The sequence below is a fragment of the Thunnus albacares genome, chromosome 16, assembly GCF_914725855.1.
Source record: "Thunnus albacares chromosome 16, fThuAlb1.1, whole genome shotgun sequence".
NCBI lineage: Eukaryota > Metazoa > Chordata > Actinopteri > Scombriformes > Scombridae > Thunnus > Thunnus albacares.
The window spans coordinates 4,696,806-4,719,124 of record NC_058121.1 but is presented as its reverse complement, the minus strand read 5'-3'; the positions used below and the strand labels follow the sequence as shown (position 1 = coordinate 4,719,124).

Genomic DNA, 22,319 nt, shown 5'->3' with positions numbered 1-22,319 from the left:
TATGCAAGATATACTGTGCGGTATTTTCTGAAGAAGAAAATGAAGGAAGAAAAAGGAGAGAGGAGAGATAAAATCTGGTGAAACATTAAAGGATAAGGCTGCTGATATTCTATATTTTTTCACTGTCAACCAGTCTCATGAAAAGACAAAACTGTTCTCTCAAGAAAAATGACACAATAGTCAAAAATGACATATAGTTATGTTTGAGTGACAGATTCAGAAGAGGTGGGGTGGATGGAGGATATAACCCAACAGTGGACCACTGTTCCCATTTCTAGCCACAAGTTGGGACAGTTTTTAAAAAAACAAACCTTGGAGCGTCCCCTAACCTTAACCCTGTGGTTTTTATTGTAGCCATGATGACGAAGGTTGCCTAACTTTGAGGAAGTAGTAACTTTAACCCACACCACTTGTTTCTCTAACTTTAACAAAGTGACCATTTTAACCCAAACCACAATCTTTCCTTAAATCTAACCAAGTGGTTTTTGTGCCTAAACCCAACCAGACCTTAACCACAGCATTGTCACATCATAAAACATCATTATTTTTAACAGTGATGTGTTTCTGTTTCGGAAAGCACAGACAAATGATGTCTTGCCAATTACTGCCGATAGGGACGCCAGATTAGAAAACACTCCTATGTGTCAATCTGGAGTCACATGGTCAAACTACATTTGGTCGTTTACTTTGGAGGACTTGTTAGAAAAAATCTAAACCAAGAATGAATTGATCCAACATTTGATAAAGTGTCTATATATCTTAAGCCTGATATCTTATTCCTCTGTGCCATAGAGTTTAATTATTGTTCAAAAATACATCAGTGAGCCACACCTTTACACTGGGTGACATGTTCCTTCATTACCATGAACACACACACCAAGTTCATCTTGACTCAATCCTGTTCTGGTGCAGTAAATGTGTGTTAACACATGACAAATGGACTATTTCCTCCTGGTTGAGCAACATTATTTGCGAAAAGCTACAGCTCCCAGCTGTTTTAAGAAATTACTGAGCATTTTTTTAAAAATTAAACTATGTATTTGACATCTGTTTTTAAGCATTTACATCTTTAGAAAAAAAGTTGCAGTGTTTGTTATTTTTTTCTGCAATAAATGTGCCAAATTAGGGAAGCATGACACCACTAAAATATTAATACTTTATCACTTCAAATGTGAATCTGAAATACATAATTAATGTATCTTTTTAAAAACGAATCTGTGGGCTTAAGCATTAATTCCAACTGTTCTTTTCCACACAATAGTCTGATATTCTCATATGCGATAGCTTTGTGTAGCTCCTCACGGTTGATATACACTCTAATAGAGTTTATTATTAAACCCACTACAGTGATGATAACATCACCTGAAGCTCAGTAAACTAATGAAAAACCTTGCAAAACAACTGATTGTCTCTTCCGAGCTAAAATCACAGAAAAAAAACACAAAATTTCCTGACAAAATGATGTGATGCACAAACACACATACAGACACACACAGCCATGCTCCCTATTTTGCAGCAACAACCACAACGAACTGCCGGAATCCCCTTTGAGGAGAAGCCCATCACAGTTCTGTTAATCCCCTCCCCAATCAATTCGCTGCGAGTGTCAGCCCCTGATAAGCCCCCTTAACCAACCACTACACACACACACACACACATGCAACACACAGTCAGTCTCAGTCACGACACATCCCCCCCCCCCCCCCACTCATCACTCACCCATGGCAAAGAACGGGATCCCCAGCAGTGTAGAGTTGAACTTCCCGTCCGATATGAAGAAGATCCCTGCAGCTGTCACGTTGGCGATGCATATGGTCAGTACGCCTAGGAGGCCTAGGAACGGCTTCCCCCTCAGGCAGTCCCGCATGGAGCTGGAGATGGTGGCGGCCAGGAGCACCAGCACCAGGCTGACCAGCACCTCCCCTTTGGCAAGCACGCCTGTCTGGTGGAAGTCCTGCCACAGGCTGAAGGAGGTGAGCGACTGGATATGCAGCTGGTCAGGTGCATGGGGCGCCTCGGCTGTGGACAGCCGGCTGACCAGGGCGCAGAATTCGTTCTCCCAGCGCTCGGCGATGGCATCCTGCACCACTGGTCCATGGTTGCGGAGGTAGTAGGTGATCTGGACAGCGCGGGCGAATTTGACCTGCTGGTCACGGCTGTTGGGCGAGAAGGACACGCCGCCCAGCTGGTGGCCGATGAAGGACACACGGCCGTCCTGCAGGGGATTTGGAGGGAGGAGGGTGATGAGTAAAGACAGATGAAGGATACAGTTTTTGATAAAATACATCATTCTACCTGTTTTCAATGCACCTGACCATCAATGTAAAAAGAGGGAATTTTCTCTTTGACACCAGAGGCTGTGGAGCAGCCAGAGTTGCAGCATACTACAGTACAAAGTTCCAACCCACAGAGAGCAGTGCAGTAGCAGTTTTCTGCCCTATTTCCTTCAGTGTTGATTTTCCATATAACTTGAACTCCCCTTACAGCTGTGGACAGAAATGGGTGATATATTGTGAAGGTTGGTGTGCTGCCTCATTGTAATGTTTGAATTAATTTAATCATACAGCATACGCACAACATCACTTTGACAAGAGTTTGGAGATAATGTAATTGTGCAATAAGAAGTGTGCAGAGCAGAGTTCAATAAGGCAGCTGGGACAATAAAAGTCTGTCAGGAAGAAAAACAGAACCATGGCAACATGAGGTCATTGTCTCATGCTTGGGCTGAAAATGTTGCCAGGCTCTGTAGATGTACAGTATAGTAAAAGTTACAGTTAGAGCATATTTTGTGTTCTAAGGAGTACAGCTCAGGAGGAAGGTAACCAAAGGATGGATGTACATTCAGGCACTACTAGTTACCCACAGGTCTGCTGCTAGTCACCATCTATATATCTAACAGTGCAAGTTTACTCTCAAGCTCCATCCAGGGAAGACCACTGTAAATCAGAGGAACACACCCAAAACATACTTTCTGTGAATTCAAATGCTTTGCTTTAACTTTGCTAATGTTCTAATTTGAATCATTTATTTCACTTCAGGACAAAGATTCATTCACTCATTATGTAAGCTAGGCAACTGCCTCACCCTTTGACACACATCAGTATGCAACCCTGATGCATAATGCTATGACGTTAAGAAGTTGCTTCTTACAATCTTCAGTGTTGGATTCTAAGTTCAGTCTAGGTCAGTAAAACTAAACCTACATGAGCACTTTTTTCATGGTTCGAGGCTCTAGCAACGTTTCCCTAATTAGCATGTTCGCATACTTATTTAGCTAATGACAAAATGTCAGAAATGTTGCTGCTTTTTCCCAAGGTGTCTACCCAACTTTTTGGCAGCTTTGATCATTTTTAGTGTGCAGGACTGTTGCCTGTATGTTAGTTACATATAAACTGGCTGTTAGTCACACCACATTTTTGTCAGTTTAGCTGGGCTTCCTGTATTTACTGAGCCATTAGCCATGTCAGTGTTTTAGCTAGTTTTGAGTTATCATAAACAGCTAAATAGCAGAATCTAAGTTAAATAGTGTTAAGTTAATAGTTTATTACATCCAGTCAGTAACAGAGTTATCACATCATGATTCTTTATCTTACTTTAGTGGCTATGCAAACATTTTTAACCAGGAAGTATTTTTTAAATTGCCTAAATTCACTTTTAGTAATCTGTACAGAGCTACTTATTTGGAATGGTCTGATAGCAAACAAACAATGCAAAGCTACTTTTCAATGAGCTAAAATCAATTTTATTAGTGTTAATAGTGTATTTTATTTAGATGTAACTGCCAGCAAACTTTTCACCACATTTCAAGTATGAGATACAATAGTTGTCAGAAATTCCAGACATGCTTGAAATACAACTAAACAGCTGATGGGAACAAGTTTTCAAGACAGTGAGAGGAGCTCCAACGCAAAAAGCTTGATCCTGATTTAGGCAGTAATACAGTTCAGCTTGAGAATTCACACTGACTTGACCTTTCAGTCATGATTTCTTCTGGATGTATCACACATTTAAAGTTACAGTAGGCTATATTTTCAGAATTTTAGAATGATTAATTCAATAATGCATATAACGTAGGCTATATCGAAACTATATCCACCAGCTTTAAATATACAGCATATTAAAACACTGACATAGTAATTATGTCCACAGACCATTTAATCAACTAACCAAGACACACATTGTTATATCAATTTGAACTCCTGCGTGACACTGTTTTGTTGTCGTAACCAGAACAATGTCAACTTTAATTTGCAGCTTATTGTAGATATGATTTATCTTGTTATGAGCACAATAATCCACCACAATCAAACAGCCGCAATCACAGCGGGGAGCTTGATATAAATCTCATGCTTCTAGATAAATAAATCCCTGTGATTGTTTGCTTCAATTTCTGTAAACAATTTACTGTTGTAAAAAAAAGGATGCATTATTCTGCTTTGGCATTATGTGGGCAACAGGATGAATTAGTGGTTGAGGACACTGCACTTTAACATAAAATAACTGATCCCATCCATAAGTCAACAGCCAGGTTTTCTGACTATCACTGACTACCTCAGACATGTCAATTTACTTGCCAAGATCTGCTTGTTATTTTTCTCTCAAAAACAATCCAATTGAGCACCTAAAATTTGTCATTTTTGACAGTGTACAAGTGTGTTTATGTAATGTAATCACTCAGAAATTGCTAAGGGAACTCCCAAAGCTTTAGCTCTCATTTCACTTGTGTAATTGCACAAAGCTCAAATTAATCTACCACACTGACTTTGTAACTCCACTAAAGCATTTCAAATGAATCTCAATATTCACAACACACTTATCTGTAAACTTTTGCATCCCACACAGCGACAATGCATGCTTAGACTGTGTGTTATTGTTGTAATCACTGTGCTGAAACACATGCAAGTATGTATTTGATAATCTAAGACACGGAACTATATTACTTGCAAAATGCCTGTTCAGCTCTGAAAATGCCCAAGGTACAGTATATCCACTTTGTTTTCTACCCTTGTTTGTGGCACCCTTTTGAGAGAGAAAATATAGTTCTCAGTGTGTGTGACAGAATGAGAGAGTGAAGATAGGTGGGGGATGGAGCACCACACAAAGGTGAGTATGTGTGTATATGTGATATCAGTGAGCAGCTGAGTGATATGTGAAAAGGGGGGAAGTGACACCTCCCGAGCTCTCTTAGAAAAGACGGAAGTGAGTGGCAAGAGAGGTGGAGAAAGATGCGTCAGAGAAACCACCCACAGCCTTTACTGTTTTCTAATCTAATTGATATTGATATTTTTGTATATGCATGTCCTTTGATTAAAGACGCACTCCACCAATTTTACATATGAAAGTATAATCTTCTGCAGCCGCAGAGGGGAATGACAAAGAGAATCTAAGAAAATTGTGGATGGTTTCCGGGCAGGGAAGGTCTACCGAAAGATGCTTTAGAGTTGCATTATGGGAATTACAGTGTTTTAGGAGGTTGACTCAGTCTAGGGTCAAATGGGGACATTTATACCTCTGAGTTAAGGGGTTAAGGCTTAGCTTTGGAGCCTTAAAAATTTACCTACATGCTATGGGAGATTGCAAGAACTGATATTGGTCAGTTTTAGCTAAACACTGTGATTACATGGCAGGAGTCTCCTATGCAGTAGTGAGTGGAGGAGGAATAGAGGTTATCTGGATGTAACTGTTCTCTAAGTGCATGTGTTAACTACTCTATATCACAAAGTGAGTGAATCTATAAATCTAAAACTAGGCTGTGGCTATCTACAGCAGAACTGCTGTTAACACCTTGCGCCACATTTAAAACTGGCTTCAAAGTTGGGATATTGATCTTGGCCTCAGCTGCAATTGATTTTTACCACTGCTCAAAATCTGAGTCTCACAAATCCTTCAGCTTTATGGAAGCACAATCCATGCATCATCAGCAATGTGAAATTTGGGGCTTCATAGATAGTGAATGGGATGTTCACTGTATTGGTAGCCAGTTCTTCATGTCATCACAAACTCAACCTTATTAGTTGCATGTTTTCATCCAGAGACAATCCTGTGGTGATGCTAATTGTAATTACTACTGTAATTTTTTGGCCTTGAATGCACCGTTCGCTAGTCTACTTATTTGCTGGCCTCATTTACACTCTATCTATTGGGATCGAGTTAGGCAATAATTCAATATTATAATGTTTTTGTCAGTGGTATCATATCAGGATGATGTGATTGTGTTATTAATTCTATAAAATTCTGCAGTCCAACTAAGTGATTCTATACAAATTTTAATTTAAAATTAACAAAAGGAGTGTTTGAATGTTTTGTTTCATGTGTCTATTTTATACTTAAGATTTTAATTAAGGTTCTTAATACAGTTTCAAGAGACATTCATACTATTAAGTGTTTTTTATTGCCACGTATCCAAACGCACCCTAGGGCAAGCCAATTACTGTCACACATATAGATAGCCCCATCAACCAGTGCCTCATCTGTTCTCCCATCCTCCAATCACATCCTGTCTTCTGCAGCATTTAACCTGTCACAGACCTGCTTCTGCATATCAGCTGTTTCCCTAGTGTCTCGGCTTGCTGCTGCCACTCTCACCTCCAGTTTTATGATTTATTAAAGAGAATGGGGGTGTAAAACAAACGTTGACCTTAGCTTGACATTGCCATGCACTATCCAACCCAAACTACCTAATAACTTAATTCAATCCAGCACTCAATTTCACAATCCACTCATGAATGTAACAAGAAGCTTGATAATGTCAAACACAATATTATTAGTTTTAGAATAAATGTAATGCTAAAGTCACACAACAGTGTCTTTATATATTGATCCATTTTGACCATAAGAGCTTTTACTACGGAAGCCCCGAGTAGCCAGAGATGCTCTTTTTAGTGACACTTACTATCATAAGATGACAACTTAATTATCTCATTATCTTCACATATCAAACTGGTATCTCAAGATTATGGGCTTAAACAATAAGTACTACAAAATCTGATCCAGACTAATCACAATCTCAATCAATCCGTCCATCAATCAATCAATCAATCAATCAATCATATGAACACAAACTATGATTTTGTGGTGTTCATTAATATTTTTAGCCCTTAATTTTTAGATATTGATTTAATTATATTATTTGAGGATATTTAACATTCTCACCTGTAATATCTCGTCATGTTTTATTTTAGTGACTCAAATACAGTAGGTGGTCTGGTGTTGTGCTCACCAGACTGCTGTGTGTAAAATTGTTACTTCAAGATTATGGCCCCACAAAATGTCAACATGTCCTCCAATCTGAATGACAAAATATATAGTCTTCTATTTCAAAAAGACCAATATAACCATTTTCTGATCTGCCACATCTATTGTCAAAATTTGGTCAGGTTTAAGCAGCTAAAACTGGTGAATGTTAAGGTTACGTAGACATTGTAGTCATGGTTAAAAAAAAAAACAATATTAACTGTAGAGACAGAATACTAACAGTAGTCTCTTGTGCCAGCTTGGATGATATATCTGCCAGTATCAACTTATCACAAAAATATGGGTACTGGCATAATGTGTAGAATAAGTTACAAAAAAAGCACCAAGAAATTGCAGTATGAAAATGCATATAATAATGATTAACAAAAATAATTTAGAAACGGTGACATTACAGTTTGTCTGTTTATGGTTCAAATGTAAAATGTACCGCTCAGTATATATCTTGGTCATATCTTTAAAAAAGTAAACTTCAGGGATCCTTATTAAAACTGTTAGTTACCAGTATATCTCAAGCTCTCAAATATCAGTATTGGTATCTGCCTCAAAAATCCAGTATCAGTCAGGCTGTTTCACTCACATGACAAGTCACTTGTTGGGAAAATGTAAACATAGGTCACTTCAACTGCTGATATGGTTGTTTTTCTGGTGAGGACGGTCTGAAAATGTTACCTGTTAATCTCAAAATCACACGATGATTAAGTTGCAATCTTGTGATTACAGGTGTGAAACGAAAATATATGTGCAACCATGGCTGCTCTGAGCTTCCATATGCAACTGCAACACATGTTAACAGAGCTGTAAAGCTGGAGAAGTCCATATTTGTATGACCTGAGACAAACTGTGCCCTCACTGTCAGCAAGGAAAAACTAAAATATTTGCCCTATCGGTTATCAGCACATAATCACATACCAGCCTTGCCATATGTCCAATCTGTTGCCTTAACAACTTTGGCACCTCAAGTAGCTATCAACAAGCTCTAATTAACCATCGGGCATTAGCACACCGATGTGGTTGCTGATGTGAATTCAGGATGAAACTACAGACCAAGATGTGACAGGTATTTCTCACATCTCATTTTTCTAAAAACACTAAGTCTAATTGAACTTCCTGATAATGTTCAAAACCATATTCATTTGTATAATAGATGTGTCTCCAAAATGTACTTTGTTCCAATAACAGAATTCTTTATCCTATATGTTTATGTAGCCCCGTCTGGTGTATCTTTTCTTATCACATTCTTTAATGTAGTATTTTTTTTAACACCTGACAGTTAAAAAAAAAAAAGATTACACAACTAATAAATAAAGCAGTGAGGCAAAACAAAGAATATATATTTTTAAACATTTTCACCTGGGAACAGAGTTCATCAGCAGCTCAGCAAGAAGTAAGACTTTATACAAAGACTACGTCTGTATAACAAGCACAGAAATAAACCCCTGATTGTGACATCAAAGAGCAGGATGAGGCATAAGAAGTCAGGCAAATGAATTAGCCCAGACAGCTCATCAGAAAGGCAGACGGAGAGAAAGAAAGGTTTCAGGAACATAGAGAGTGCAGAGTGGTTGATCCAGAGTGAGGAGAGTGGGAGAAGAAAGAGGTCACATCAACCTTCAAGATGGAAATAGTGTTATTCATGTTGGAGAGAAGTTAATGCTAATGTGAGTGTGAGTAGCCTACAGTATATGCTGGCAAGGCTACTGTATACATGTAATGGAAAACCTGTTACGGTGAATGTATGAGCATTTTGTAGACATGCTAGGACGTGGCTCTATGGATGGCAATGTCAGTCAGTCAGTACACTACTTTAGTCCTGACTGAAATATCTGTTGAACTGTTGAAAGGCTTGGTATAACATTTTGCGCATTTGTGGTCCCTGGAGAATTAACCATACTGACTTTGATGATCCATTGACTTTTCCTCTAGTGCCACCATGAGGTTGGCATTTGTAGTTTTGATTGAGATATCCTTACACATTCCATGCACATGAAGAAAAATACAACAAAAAAAGCATCTTCCCTTTCCATAAACAATGTCCTGGATACTCTGAATAAACCACAGGCCTCACTGTGAACAGTTTTTATTGGACATACTTTCTACCAAAAAAATCCAATAAAAAAAATGTCATTCACCTCAATTTGATTACTGGAATCGATTCAAATCTATATATAATCTAATCGATTATTCTCTGACTTAATTGTTCAGTCTCTTAAATGTCAGAAAATAGTGTGAAATGCTCATCGAAATTTCAAACAACCAAAGATACTCAAATTACACTAACATAAAACAGAGAAACACAAGGAAGATGAAGGTCTAGAGTTTGAATATACAGTAGTTAATAAATCATATAGTAAAGTCTCCTAAGTGGCTGTTTGTTCCTTGTGAGATAAGACAGTGAAGTGACTCAGTCTAATTGCCTGTTTCTCCAGTAGGAAAGGCACTAATATGTTTTTTTTAATGAAACATTGCATAGATCATTTATATTTGAGCAGTAATAGTGCAACTTTCTGTGACACAGTAAAACGATAAAATGACAAAAATCTGAATATGTATTATTACAGGCCCTTTATATCACTCTTTTGACATAATGATATAGTGCTGTAAACACAAACCATTTTGATTATCACTTGTCATCCAAAAGAAGAATACACTTTGTATCACTTAACCTGAATACTAGGAGCCAAACAGTCTGCAGCAGGACGATAAATGGCCTCACTACTAGACTCAGACACTCGATACTGCTCGGATAGCTCAGATTGCTGTGGCAGCTCTCACTGGAAGTTACAACCTGCCATGCTGGAGACCACTGTGGTGCATTAAATATGTGCTTGTGTCTGTTTGAGCCCACAGTATGTTTGTGGCAGTGCAGAGCGGTACTGTGGCGTTTACACCACAGTATAATTGCCCTGTGTTGAATAAGCCAGTCGTCACACTGACTGTGTTCGTATTCTATTAAACAGCACAGCGCTTTCAAGTGCTCCTCAAGGCCATAAAATAGAATGAACCCTTCACAACAAGCACATGTCATGCCGCTAGTGATGAAAAACCACCTTGCACGGCACTTGCCCTGTGGTGTGACAATGACAGTTGGGTTTAATTTGTAACCAAATACCAATTATTGCAAATCACGTTTGTGTGCAGTTTAAAAACCTCACAAATACTACAAGGCTTCATCTGCAGAGGACATCTGCACTTTTCCTGCCTGCTGAATGTACACCTGTATGTCTACTTTGACATATTTTGTTGTGCATAACTGCTGCGAGAAGGTTGTCTGTGATTGATATGGCTGCATGAGTGTAGTCAGATCCTACTGAGCAACAGAAAGAAGGAGGATGATCTAGGCAAGCAGGGTACCTAATCTATTAGCTACTGTAGCCATGTCATGCTGCATGTGCAGTCTGGGGAAGGCAAGAGGGAGACACTGCATCAAAAAAAAAAAAAAAAAGGACAGAGGATATCCCTGTGAGTGTGTGTGTATGTGTGTGTGTGTGTGTGTAGGAACAGAGAGCAGAGCATTCAGGGGCTATATGCAGCCAATCAATTCACCTGCTGCACCAACAAGGGAGGGTGAAAACTGCGAAGCCGGCTGTCTGTGTTATGGAGAGGGTTCCCTCGCTGGCTGATATATGTAGCAATCTGCAGCCCCACATCACAGCCTGAGCAAATACAAGCCCCACTGCGTTCATTGAGAAATTATGGCAAGCTGCGAGGGCCAGCCTGCTACCGCTATTCACACGCTGACTGCTGCTGCACCGTCACCACTGCTCTCACAGACACATTTGGGGGGGAATAGTGTGTGCGGGCCTGCCTGACATGCATGTCAGAGGAGCTGCAGCGTGCAATAAAATCTCACCTTTAGTGTTGTGTTCGGATAGCTCACTGGCACCTTGTGGAAAGTGCTGTTGGAAAGCACAGCCTGCCTGATATCTTCGAAGATGGTGATGATATCATCCAAGAGGCAGCGCTTGTCCCTGTGGCTCAAGACGCAGAGGTGCGCGAACGTGTAATTGAATCCCTTGTAATTGACGCGCAAATCCAACACCTGCTTGTGAACCTGCAGGACCTGGTCGGCCAGCTCCAGGATGTTCCCCCCGGACTTGGCCAGCAGGATCAGCCTGCCATATCTGCCCGGGGTGTGCAAATCCGAGTACAGCTTGTGCTTCGACTGGTCGATGGGAAACAGGCTGTTGGCGAGACTCCTCTCGATCTTGGCGAGGCTGTGAGTCGGGGCTACCAGCACCTCCAGGTCCGTCTCCGGCTTGAATCGGCTGAGCACGGTAGATCCGAAAATGATGGTGAGGACCGCGGGGACAGTGAGGAAGAAAACGGGGTGCCTGCTAACGAATAAGCCCAGCCAGTAAAACGAAGCCTTGAGCCCTCTGTGTATCACTTGCCGCAGCATCCTCCACAAAATCCAGCTTGCAGATGCCCCGTCTCCTCCGATGAAGCACATGTGACATCAGACTCCGTTCCCCGGCTTAGTCCAATTCGTAAGAGAATTACACCAGGCTACAACACCAGCACCACCATGCACACACGTTCACACGCACACACACACTCACACATTCACTCACTCACTCACTCACTCACTCACTCACACACACACACACACACACACACACACACACACACACACACACACTACAACACCTGGAAAAACAGCACTGCAGCAATTCGCGGCAAGACGCACAGACACACACAGACAGGCGGACAGTCAGAAAATCATCGCGCATCGGCCGATCGAGACGAGTCCGCGTTGTCCGCTCTCAAGCCATTCCGTCTCCGTGTGAGGGAAGAAAAAAAAGCCGTGAGTCTCCTTCGCTGCACCGGCTGCAGTAGCAGCGACGAGCCGCGGCGGTGTGATGTGCATGCGTGTGTGTGTGTGTGTGTGTGTGTGTGTGTGAGAGTGTGTGTGTGCCTCCTGTCTGCCTCTACAGTTCTCACACCAGCGGTGGCGCCTGATTTATGTACTTAACTGTAACCATGTGGCGGGGTTGAAGAGGGGGAAGGACGGCTGGAGAGGGAAATGATGATGTTGCCTGGTTATTTTGGGAACAGTGGAGGCAACAGGCAACGTGAGAGTTGTAAAATGTTCCTGCAGGTGGCTGAGTGACCGGCAGCACTTGCAGGGGGATGAGTCAGTGTCGGCTTCATGAATGGGGGGAAAGCCACCCTGTGTTGTGCTTCATGCTGAGTGGTTTATACGGAGCCAGGCAGGGAGGTGTGAGAAGACCAGGTAATACAGACGTCCCTCATTTAAAAAAAAAAAAAAAAATAGCCTGCCTATTAAGTTACCTGTCCCCCCCAACACACACACACACACAGACACCTCACTAAAACCTCAGTCATTACCACTCCTGTTAATCAAGTATATTATTGTAAAAAGATGCTGTCAGTCATGTAATTCTCCATCTACTGTGCCTTCATCACTAAGTGAATAGAACAGGTGCGTGAAGACGGCAGCCTTCAGGATGCTTTTCCTAGAAATCCGTTTTTTATTGCCAGTGTGAACATGTCAAATGGCAACACAATAATCGAATGATATCCATTTGACACTTTCTGACACATTCTGATGGGCAAGGTAATATGGCACTGAAGGTAGACATACGTTTCTAACTCAGATTTGACCTTGAGTGAAAAAGCTTTAGTAACACTAGTACTGAGAAGAATTTTATAATGAAACAAATGCATTTCAGCCTGACTCATCATCAGTGATCCTGATCCAGCCACCAGTGGCAGCACTGTGCGCTCTGCAGCTGAGCAGCACTCCAGTCAGCGAGATGAGGAAGAAATCCTGCACCATCTTCGATTTTGCATGGTTTGTATTGACTTTAATAGAAGACACAACCTCTCGGTCAGTATAAATCATGTTTATTGTTACATAACACCAGCTGAGAGGAGATGTTTTTTCAACCAGTCCTTCAAACAAACAACATGATAAATTATTGGTCCATGCCTCCAAGAATAACCCAATCAAGCATTTTCTGATCTGATGGCAGTATTGGCAGGACATCATTTGTCTGTGCCTTTGAAAACTGGCACAAATCACCATAACAAAAATTATTCGTATGATAATTTTCTGATAGATCCACAGATTTAGCATTACACTCCTAAAACGTCCTTTTTCAAAACCTGTCACCTACATAATCAGACCTGTCAACTTTCCTGATTCTCCCAGGTTTCTCCCATTTGTTCACCCCCTCTCCTGCTATGTTCTCGTCTCATAATTCCCCCCATAAAGCTCTCGAAATCCCTTTCTTATTTTTACAGTTACACAGAATCCTAATTGGCCCAATCAAGTTGTTTTGGTTAGATCTCTAGACTTCAATATATACGCCAGAAAAGCCCTGCTATACCCACACCTGTCCAGCAGGTGGCAGCATACAACAGGCGGCATCCTTGTCCCTGTCCTCCTCTTCTTCTTTTTGAGAAGTCACGATAACAATGATCATTCAATTAGCAAACAGCATGAAAAATTGATAATGAAATAGGTGAGATGCCGGCAAAAAATCTAAATATCTGTGTAAACATTTTAACACTTGGGAAACTATTTTACCATTCCTGACGAAAAGCATGTTAGGAAACAACCATGTGTTTTGCAAGGTGTGTTGGGTGGACTTAAGTGTTGGTCATGGTGGGAAAAATGATGAGCGTGTTAGGTTGGTTAAACATAAGCACACCCAAGAAGCCACAAAGAACACATTAACCGTTCATTCGTTTTTCACTGTTTCTGAAGCTGACCAGGTGTCAACACAGAAGTGAAAACGTCGATGCTGGTGGCTACAACCATTTTTTTGTTCAGCTCCTGCAATGATTTAAACAAGTCTGTGGCTCTCTGGAGCCAAGAGGGGAAACTTTTCATAATGTAAAGTTGCTAGCCTCCAGCAGAGATGAGGAGCGGGCTACAGAGGTCTGGTAACCTCACTTCTTTCTAACTCCACACCCCTAGATTTTTTTCTTTTTCAAACTCGTAGTCTTCATCCCCAACCGACACTGACTCAAGTGACATCACGTGAGGCAATTTATCAGACTTGCTCAAAAGGCCTTATACACTAGTGCTAACAAAGACCTGTAAACGGACTTTGATGTGTACATTTGGAGTTCACCTTTAAAGTTTGGATATAGGTTTAGGCACGAAAATAACTTGTTGGGGTTGGAGATAGATCATGGTTTGGTTTAAAATAAATGTTTGTCAAGATTAGGGATCTTTGTCATCCTGGTTAATTGAAGCCAATATTAACTGCTGGTATGAAACAAGAAATGAACAGCAGTCCTGTATCCTAAATCTGACTAACTGTTGACCCATTCATTCACCCTGACCTCCTCCTTACGTGGATTTTGAGGTTTCTAACAACGTCTTGCTACTTCAACTTTTGCCTCTGACAGATATGAGTCACAAATCACTCTGCTTTGTCAGTTACGTGCAAACATATGGCATTTTTAGGTATTGTCCCTAAGGACAGACACTGTAATTTCTCTTTAAAGCACAGTCTCAAACTAAAACACACCGGCGGCATTGACGCACATCAAAACACCTGCGTATATTGTTTTTGTGTAAGCCCACACACTGTCCAATTTCCCAGCTATGACGCACATCAACCCTCCAATAAAGCAACAATTTCATCACATTCACTCCCCACATTGGCACATCCTGTTTACTGTACTTCTGTTTTTTGTGTCTGTATAACCAATACATTGCATTAAATGACGAAACACAGCCGGTGAGTGATGCACTTTAAAAGTCACAAAGAAGATTGCTTTCCATCAGCTGAGTATGTATTATCAAGATCCTTGCTGTAACAATTTTTATGAATGTCTGAGTGAGTGTAATGCCCGGGTTCCATCAGAAAGCCATCCAGGACCAGTAGTGGTCATGGTCACATCAGGTCATGAGATAGATCTGAAATGTGCTGGTATCAAGACCCTGATCTAGTCTTTCAGTTTCATAATAATAATACTACAAGTATTGTTGAAGCTTTGATACTGCAAGTCTACCTCCCTTCTCCATGCAACTTGCAAGTAGGTGACATTGTGCCCGAACCCTAACTCTAGTATGAGTATGATTCTTAGTTACAGGTTAGGAAGTAAAATCAGTGCCAGATTAATATGCTGGGATGCCATCTCAAAAATGAGCCAACCCATTTTGCCCAGGACCCCCATTAACCAATCAGTATTTCTATGTAGGAATATTACTACACCCCAGGTTTGCTGTACACCTCACCAATTTTGAAAAGTTTGAAAAAATAACCCTGATGATATCACCAGACTTGGACTTGAGAGTTTTCATAGAGAGCCTCCATTAAAAAAGGGGACATTCAGCATTTAGGGGGGTCTAACGAAAGATGCTATTGAGTTCCATTATGGGAAATGCAGGATTCAGTGTTTTTTGGAGTTCGACCCATAAATAAAAGTCTGAATATCTCAGCCTTGGTTATTTGATTTGGACCATTCTTTTTAAAAATTATCCTGTCAGCTCCCCAACTTTATAGAAAGGCAATACTTTATCACTTGAGTACACTTATAGAGGGATTGAAGATAGATTAATGGCCCCATTACAAGACATGGCTTCAAGATTAGATAAAAATGTAGGATCCACCTTAAGACCCTTCTCATGTACAATTTAATTGCAATGAATCAAATTGCTAGTAATCCATTCTTGGGTGAAGTATGCTTTTTATGATTTCTCTGAACCTTTTATTAATGATAACAGCAATTGGTGCCAAAGTGTGTAATCCAGCCCACTCAGGTAGCTTCCTGCTTGTTGACCAGTTTCATAGATGAGGATTAAACCTGGTCCTAGTCTAACATCTTCCAGTGAACATCTCATCACTGAAAAATCAATTACAGCCCAGGATTAGGATTAACTCATGCTTGTTACACTGTAAATACCATTTGTATACTCTTGGGTTTACAGCGGTAATCATCATTGAAGCCCCTTCCCAGTCTGTATACAAGGGAAGCCACTGAAGACCCCCGCCCCCCACCCCCCACCCAAACCCTGATCTCATTGCATAAGCGTTGTAGACAGTCATCATTGTTGTTGACCCAGACTTTAATCCTGCCTTAGCGGAGCCTGGTTTTCCGAGTAGAACCTCTTATGGTTGGAGAAGCAGAAGCAGGAGAAGTAGCATAAAAAGTAGGGCATGTGCAGTCGCTACCGCTGCACCTGAATAATTTCTTGGCATGAGTAAAACCTCATTCACTGGTCTGCCAAACAAGCCTCCTGAGCAAAAGATGCAGTAGCGTTATTTGTTCTTATTTGTTCCTTTTGATTGTCAGGAACTGTTTGGATACATTTGCTGATTTAAATGACAAAGGTCCGACCTTGCTCATTAGACCACAAAGAACACTGCAGAATTTGTGTCTGTGCTCCTTCATTGAATAAATCATTATTTAGAAGTTCAAGCTTTTCAGTGTTCTAAAGAATCATTTTTCAGGGCGGCCTTGGTTGCTGAGGAGTTGAGATAAACAACCTTCTATTGTGGCACACTATCAGCTGGGCTGGAGTAGCCTTTACAAAAGGCCTTTATCTAGACACAAAACATTGGTATCAGAGAGCTCATGGTTGGCACAGCCAGTCTGTGGCCCATGCAGTGCCATGGAGAGTCAGCAATGGGGCACAAGACATTCTAAAGCTCATATTATATCAAATGTTATTGCCTTGAGGGAAGGGAAGGTCTTTTCAAATAGAATACCTCACCATTATAAGCCATTCACTACCATGCCATTGCAGATATACTATGTTGTGATATAGCTGTCATACATCTCGTTATGAATCGCTAAGACATGAGTCTTCATCTGAGCGCACAGCTTGCGATAACATAAATGTTTTATGGATTACTGGCCTAAGTGGGTGAGAAAATACTATGTACTCATTCTTTTCTCCTTCTAGAACAGTAAATCCTCCCCTCTGGAAGGACTTAATTAAAGGCCACACAGTGACCACATTCCATTTAGCCTCTGATTGGATGCCAAGTGCCTCCTTTAGAAACCAAAGTCTCTGGTCAGTGGGGAAAGGGCTGCTACTGGTAACCTGATAGCAGGATGAAAGTGTCCTGCAGTAAAGCAGTATGTACGTAACAGCTTTCTTTTTTACTGTAATTGATAGTGGATGATGTCACAGAGATACCATACTTAATGTTTTCATGACTCTGGTTTCATGCCAAAACACAGGAAAAATAAGGTCATCTAAATAGAGAACAAAGCTGCCAGAAATGCAAAAAAAAAAAACACAAAAAGTGATGGGATGGCTGTAAAAGGTCAAATGCATACAAGAACATGCATGTTTCTCCAATAACAGCTTCTTCAAGTTGAAAATTCAAGTGATGGCACACTTGTAAAGGTGAAGCAATGCTAAGTTATTAAACCTTAATCCTCCAACATGCATTGCATGTATCCTTACTGCAAGACCTCACAAACAGGAGGGATTTATCACCTACCTCATAAAAGCTTTGCGGAGAGTTTTTGTAATGTTTCAGCTTGCGGCCTTCCGCCTCTCCTTTTTTTATTGCATTACTGCCACCAACTCCCACTCATCACAATATTGCTGCTTTCAAAATGAGCAGTGCAAAGTGGTCCTTTTAAAGCTGCACTAATCAGTATTTTATATTAACAATAGATCAAATGACTGTGTAAAAAAAGGGGTTGCTTGTTGTAACAAACCCAAATTATCACCCAACTCTGCAGTTCTCCTCAGCTCTACCAAACAGCATCCAAAGTTAGAAACTAACTGGTGAACATAGTGGAACATTTAGTAGCTAAGATGAGAGGGTGAAGTTGGTGATGACAAAACTATTTTCTAATGTTTTCCATAAAAACTTAACAAGGTGATGATGTGTCAGTGTTGTGTTGAAAGGTTTTTGTGCTACCCCCAAGTGGCCCATACATATATACATATACAACACACACATAATGCATTTTAAAAATTTCATGATGGCAATTTTCTTGATGTAATGAAATGTGACAGAAGCTCTAACATAAAACTTTCTTTTTAAAACATTCTTATATTGGCAACAACTCTTGAAATAATCTTGAGTAGGACTGTACGAACAAGTGTTGTTCACTATTCTATACATTTTGGTGATCGAATGGACACAAACATAAAAATTGTCACAGACCCAGATGTTTTCCTTAACCCATCCAAACCCAAGCCCAAACCTAACCTGCTAAGTACAGACAGTATATGCCACTTTAAGCTATAAGCTTGCAGACCTCTGAAAGACTGGCTCTTTACAAGGCTGCTGCTTCTTACTTTCAATTAATTCCTAAAGTTTTATCCAAATGTACGACAAAACTACAGACTTCTCACAAGACTTGGAGGTCTGGGAACAGCCAAACACAGATTCAGACTCAAACAAGTGTACATATGCCTTTAAGTGTTTTGTATTTACAGTTTCATATTTCATTGTGTATTAGTGTGTATTCATCTGTGTGGATTTCAGTCATGAAATGAGGTATGAGGAGGTAGATAGGTAATGAGGAATGCTTTGTATGTGTGCTGGCTTGTGTGTGTGTGCGCATGTGTGTGTGTGTGTGTGTGTGTGTGTGTGTGTGTGTGTGTGTGTGTGTGTGTGTGTGTGTGAGCGTGTGTGTGTGTGTGTGTAGGGTCTGTGTCACTTTATGAAAGTGATTTTCTGCCTGAGTGGTTGTTTCCCAAATGCTGGCGATGTCCTGTAATCCTGCAGGGCGCTCCAAAGGCTCGAGCGTCATCCTCACTGCTAATCAGAGCCATTCATCAGCACCTCCACAAAGGCCCACACATACTGAAGAAAAGGCCCTTACACTGAGATGCCCACATGAAATTTTTATGAACAGAAACACACTGACAGATTGTACATGCACGCACATATAATGCCAGTTTACCATGCTACAAATGTACATTGACAAAATCCCACCCACACACATTCACATACTCTGGAGGCTAAAAACACTGGTTGAAGTGTTAAACCTAAAGTTTGCCCTTTGGGACACAGCTGAGCTAACAAACAACAAAAGAAATATTGCCAAAATATGAATTCATAAATAAAGATGGAATTCACCATTTCTTGTTCGGTGTTGACAAAAGCAAGTCTAGGGTAACTCTAATTACCTAGCTAGATAAGTGGCTATGGGCTAGTTAGAATTTCATGGTTTTGGAAAGCTTTTCTATGCAGCAATGGAGTTTGGCCTCATAAATGAATTCCCTTCTCTCTTCACTAAGCATCAGTGTCATGTTATTTAGATAAAAAAAAGTAAAAGTTCATGTGGTTGGTCTCTAACAGTGATACTTATTTCTTTCTAACAAGGTTATTTGACTAAAGGACAGGATCCAAAACTTGAATTGACATGCAAAAAGCTTGGGAGTAGCTGCTTTACAATCTCTGCATTTAACTTGCTAGTCAGGTCACATGAACATTATGTTGGCTGGAATACACAGGGGCCTTCATGTTGTGGGCACTGTTTAATATTTTAGACATTTAGTGCTGCTGATGGTCTTGTTCAGAATTTCTTACACTGGCAGATAGCGTAGGGGTTTGGTATTTTGCCAGAAGGATAAGTCCAGTTATTTTTAAACTGGGCCTCATTTTCACAGCTTTTTAGCAAGTAAACCACTGTTTTTGTTGAAATTTGCACCAACTCTCTAATAGTTTATGAATTATGAAAGTAAGATCCAACAGTTAAACTGAAAACAATTAAAGCATGTGCACAATACTTTTCAGCACCTTTCATATGTTTTAATGATGAAGGCATGGGCTCCCCGTTTTATAATTCTAGAGGGTTGTGTCAAACATAGTGATTGGACTGCACAGTCTAATTCTGGCTAATATTTCTACAAGGACATACAGTAATAAATTATTTTTAATGCATCAGTGGGCTAGATAAACTTATGAGTTTTGATCATTTCAAAAATAGACTAATAGACAAATGAGCATTATCATCTGTACCATGTGATCTGCATTGTGTGTAACTCTTTAACAGCTTTAAATTTGAAACTACAGCCAGGAGATGGTTAGCTTAGCTTAGCATAAAGACTGGAAACAGGGGAAAACAGTCAGCCAAAGGTGCCAACCAGACCTCTAAAGCTCATTAATTAACACGTTATATCTCATTAATTTAATGTTTAACTTATACAAAAACTGAAGTGTACAACCTCACGGTGACACTCCAGGTTCATATTTAACAGGAAGATATGAAAGTTGTATTGATCTTCACATTCTTGACTGAGCATCATGTTGAGGCTGGTTGAGCTGAGAGACACTTCTCGGGCAATGTATCACTTTTAACAATTTTCTCATATATGCAAAACTCTACTAATGTGACAGTAACAGGCCAATGTAGAATAGCTGCAATAACAAGTGGTTGTGAAAATTGCCTCAGGCTGTGCTGTGGGGGTAAACAATACAGAATGGCATCTGTGTGTTTATGTAATGTGTACCACTGGGCTTACAGGTCTGAAAAGGACAAGTGATGTGCTAACTTTAAAACTTTAAAACTTTAAAATCAGCACGTATCAAATTGAGCATATTCTGAGACACAGAAACTGTAGTTGAAAGTTTTAAGGACCCCAAACTTACCACACTTAAAAACACGAGGACAATAGAGTGATTATGTGTAAAAATGTGTCCGACATCAAAATAAACCAGGATGATGGAAAGGTGGGTGTTCTGAATTTGAATGCATTTTTTAGTGTTAATTGGAAAGTTGCTCCTTAAAGTCCCCTTTGACTCAAAATCAAGTTTTGCTTATTGTTCCTTCACATTCATTTTCTTAAACATGAAACTTTGTGCTCACCTTAAACTTGAGTTTAAGATATGTACCTATGAGCATGGTTTGTGACATCACAACTAGTTTGGAGTCCAGTGGTGGTCCATTATGCAACTGACACCAGCGTGATGTGGAAACGTGATACCTCCAGTGCACAAACACTGAGAATGGACTTTCCAGTGAAGCACTACATCGGGTGTCCTGCAGTTAGATTGAAATTAATTAATATTTATATATTCATAGATTCTAGATTTTTTAATGAGGAGCAGGAGTAGATGTAATTTAATTTTTTTTAACCAGGTAATTGCAGTTTTATTCATTGATTGATTTTAATTATAATTATGATTTTAAGGCGAGTGTAAGTGTCAGTGTTAAATATGTCTGATGGGGATCTTGAAGCTGTAGTTGCATTTACAATAATATACCATAAAATTGATTGAGACTGGATTTCTAATAATATAGAATATTGTAGCCCACTTTCTTGTCTTTGTTCATTTTGAATGTCAAACACTGTTTATTGCTGATTCATAGCATTTGATGCATAAAAGCAACTGTTTCTGAGACAGATATCAAAAAGATACACATCTGCCTCCCTGAAAATAGCTTGCAGTCAGCACAAGAAACATCAGCAAAGTGTCATTCGTACGCCAAAAATACCTGCTTATACTGAGGCTTTATGATTCTATTTCTGTCTCTGCTCTATCAATAACATTGGGGAATAGTGACAGTTAATGAGTGCATCCTCCTTCCTGCATGACAGCACATCTAAACCTGCTGAATCCATCTAGCGCAGGGCTGCATGTTGTGCATAGCAGGTATTGTCATTGCCTAATTGGTTGATTGACATGGGTAACACGCTGTAAAATGCATGCAGACTCCACATAATTATGTCAAGAATAAAAATACAGACCTTTGTCACTTGAGTCATGCTCTTATTCACTTCAGCTTCTCCTCTAATGACCATTAATCTTCAGAGAAAGACTAAATTTAGCGGCCTCTCAGGCTATTCATTCTCCAGAAATCTTAATAAGACAAAACTTCTTCATCTGCCTTTTTAATGTGACTTGGCGCAAAAAAAATCTACAGGGTTTGCTTAATGAGGGTTCAGTGGTGGAAGTCACTGATTGATTCTGCTTGTACTCCACTGTTCCTCGCAGACTACACTCTAATGAGTCCTCCACTGTTCATAGTAAGCCCACTTAACCCAAATTGGGTGTCATTAACTGGCCATCACACCCTGATCTCCCACACTAAAGCAATCATCTACAGTCTACCATCTGCAATATAAATATATAAAAATAATTTTCTCTTGTGTGTGGGACAAC

At 40.1% G+C, this 22,319-nt stretch overlaps 1 protein-coding gene across 2 annotated transcripts in view; it reads right to left on the bottom strand.

The window, feature by feature from the left end:
* Positions 1–11,814, bottom strand: part of ptchd4 (patched domain containing 4) — a 42,234-nt gene extending 30,420 nt beyond the window's left edge. For both annotated transcript variants that reach the window (XM_044330046.1, XM_044330047.1), the window contains exons 1-2: positions 11,105–11,814; positions 1,720–2,215 (exon numbers count right to left, since the gene is read on the bottom strand). In XM_044330046.1, coding sequence (XP_044185981.1) covers positions 1,720–2,215; positions 11,105–11,704 — 1,096 coding nt within the window. In that variant the 5' untranslated portion in view covers positions 11,705–11,814. The remainder of the gene's footprint in view (positions 1–1,719; positions 2,216–11,104) is intronic.
* Between the last annotated feature and the right edge of the window lie 10,505 nt (positions 11,815–22,319).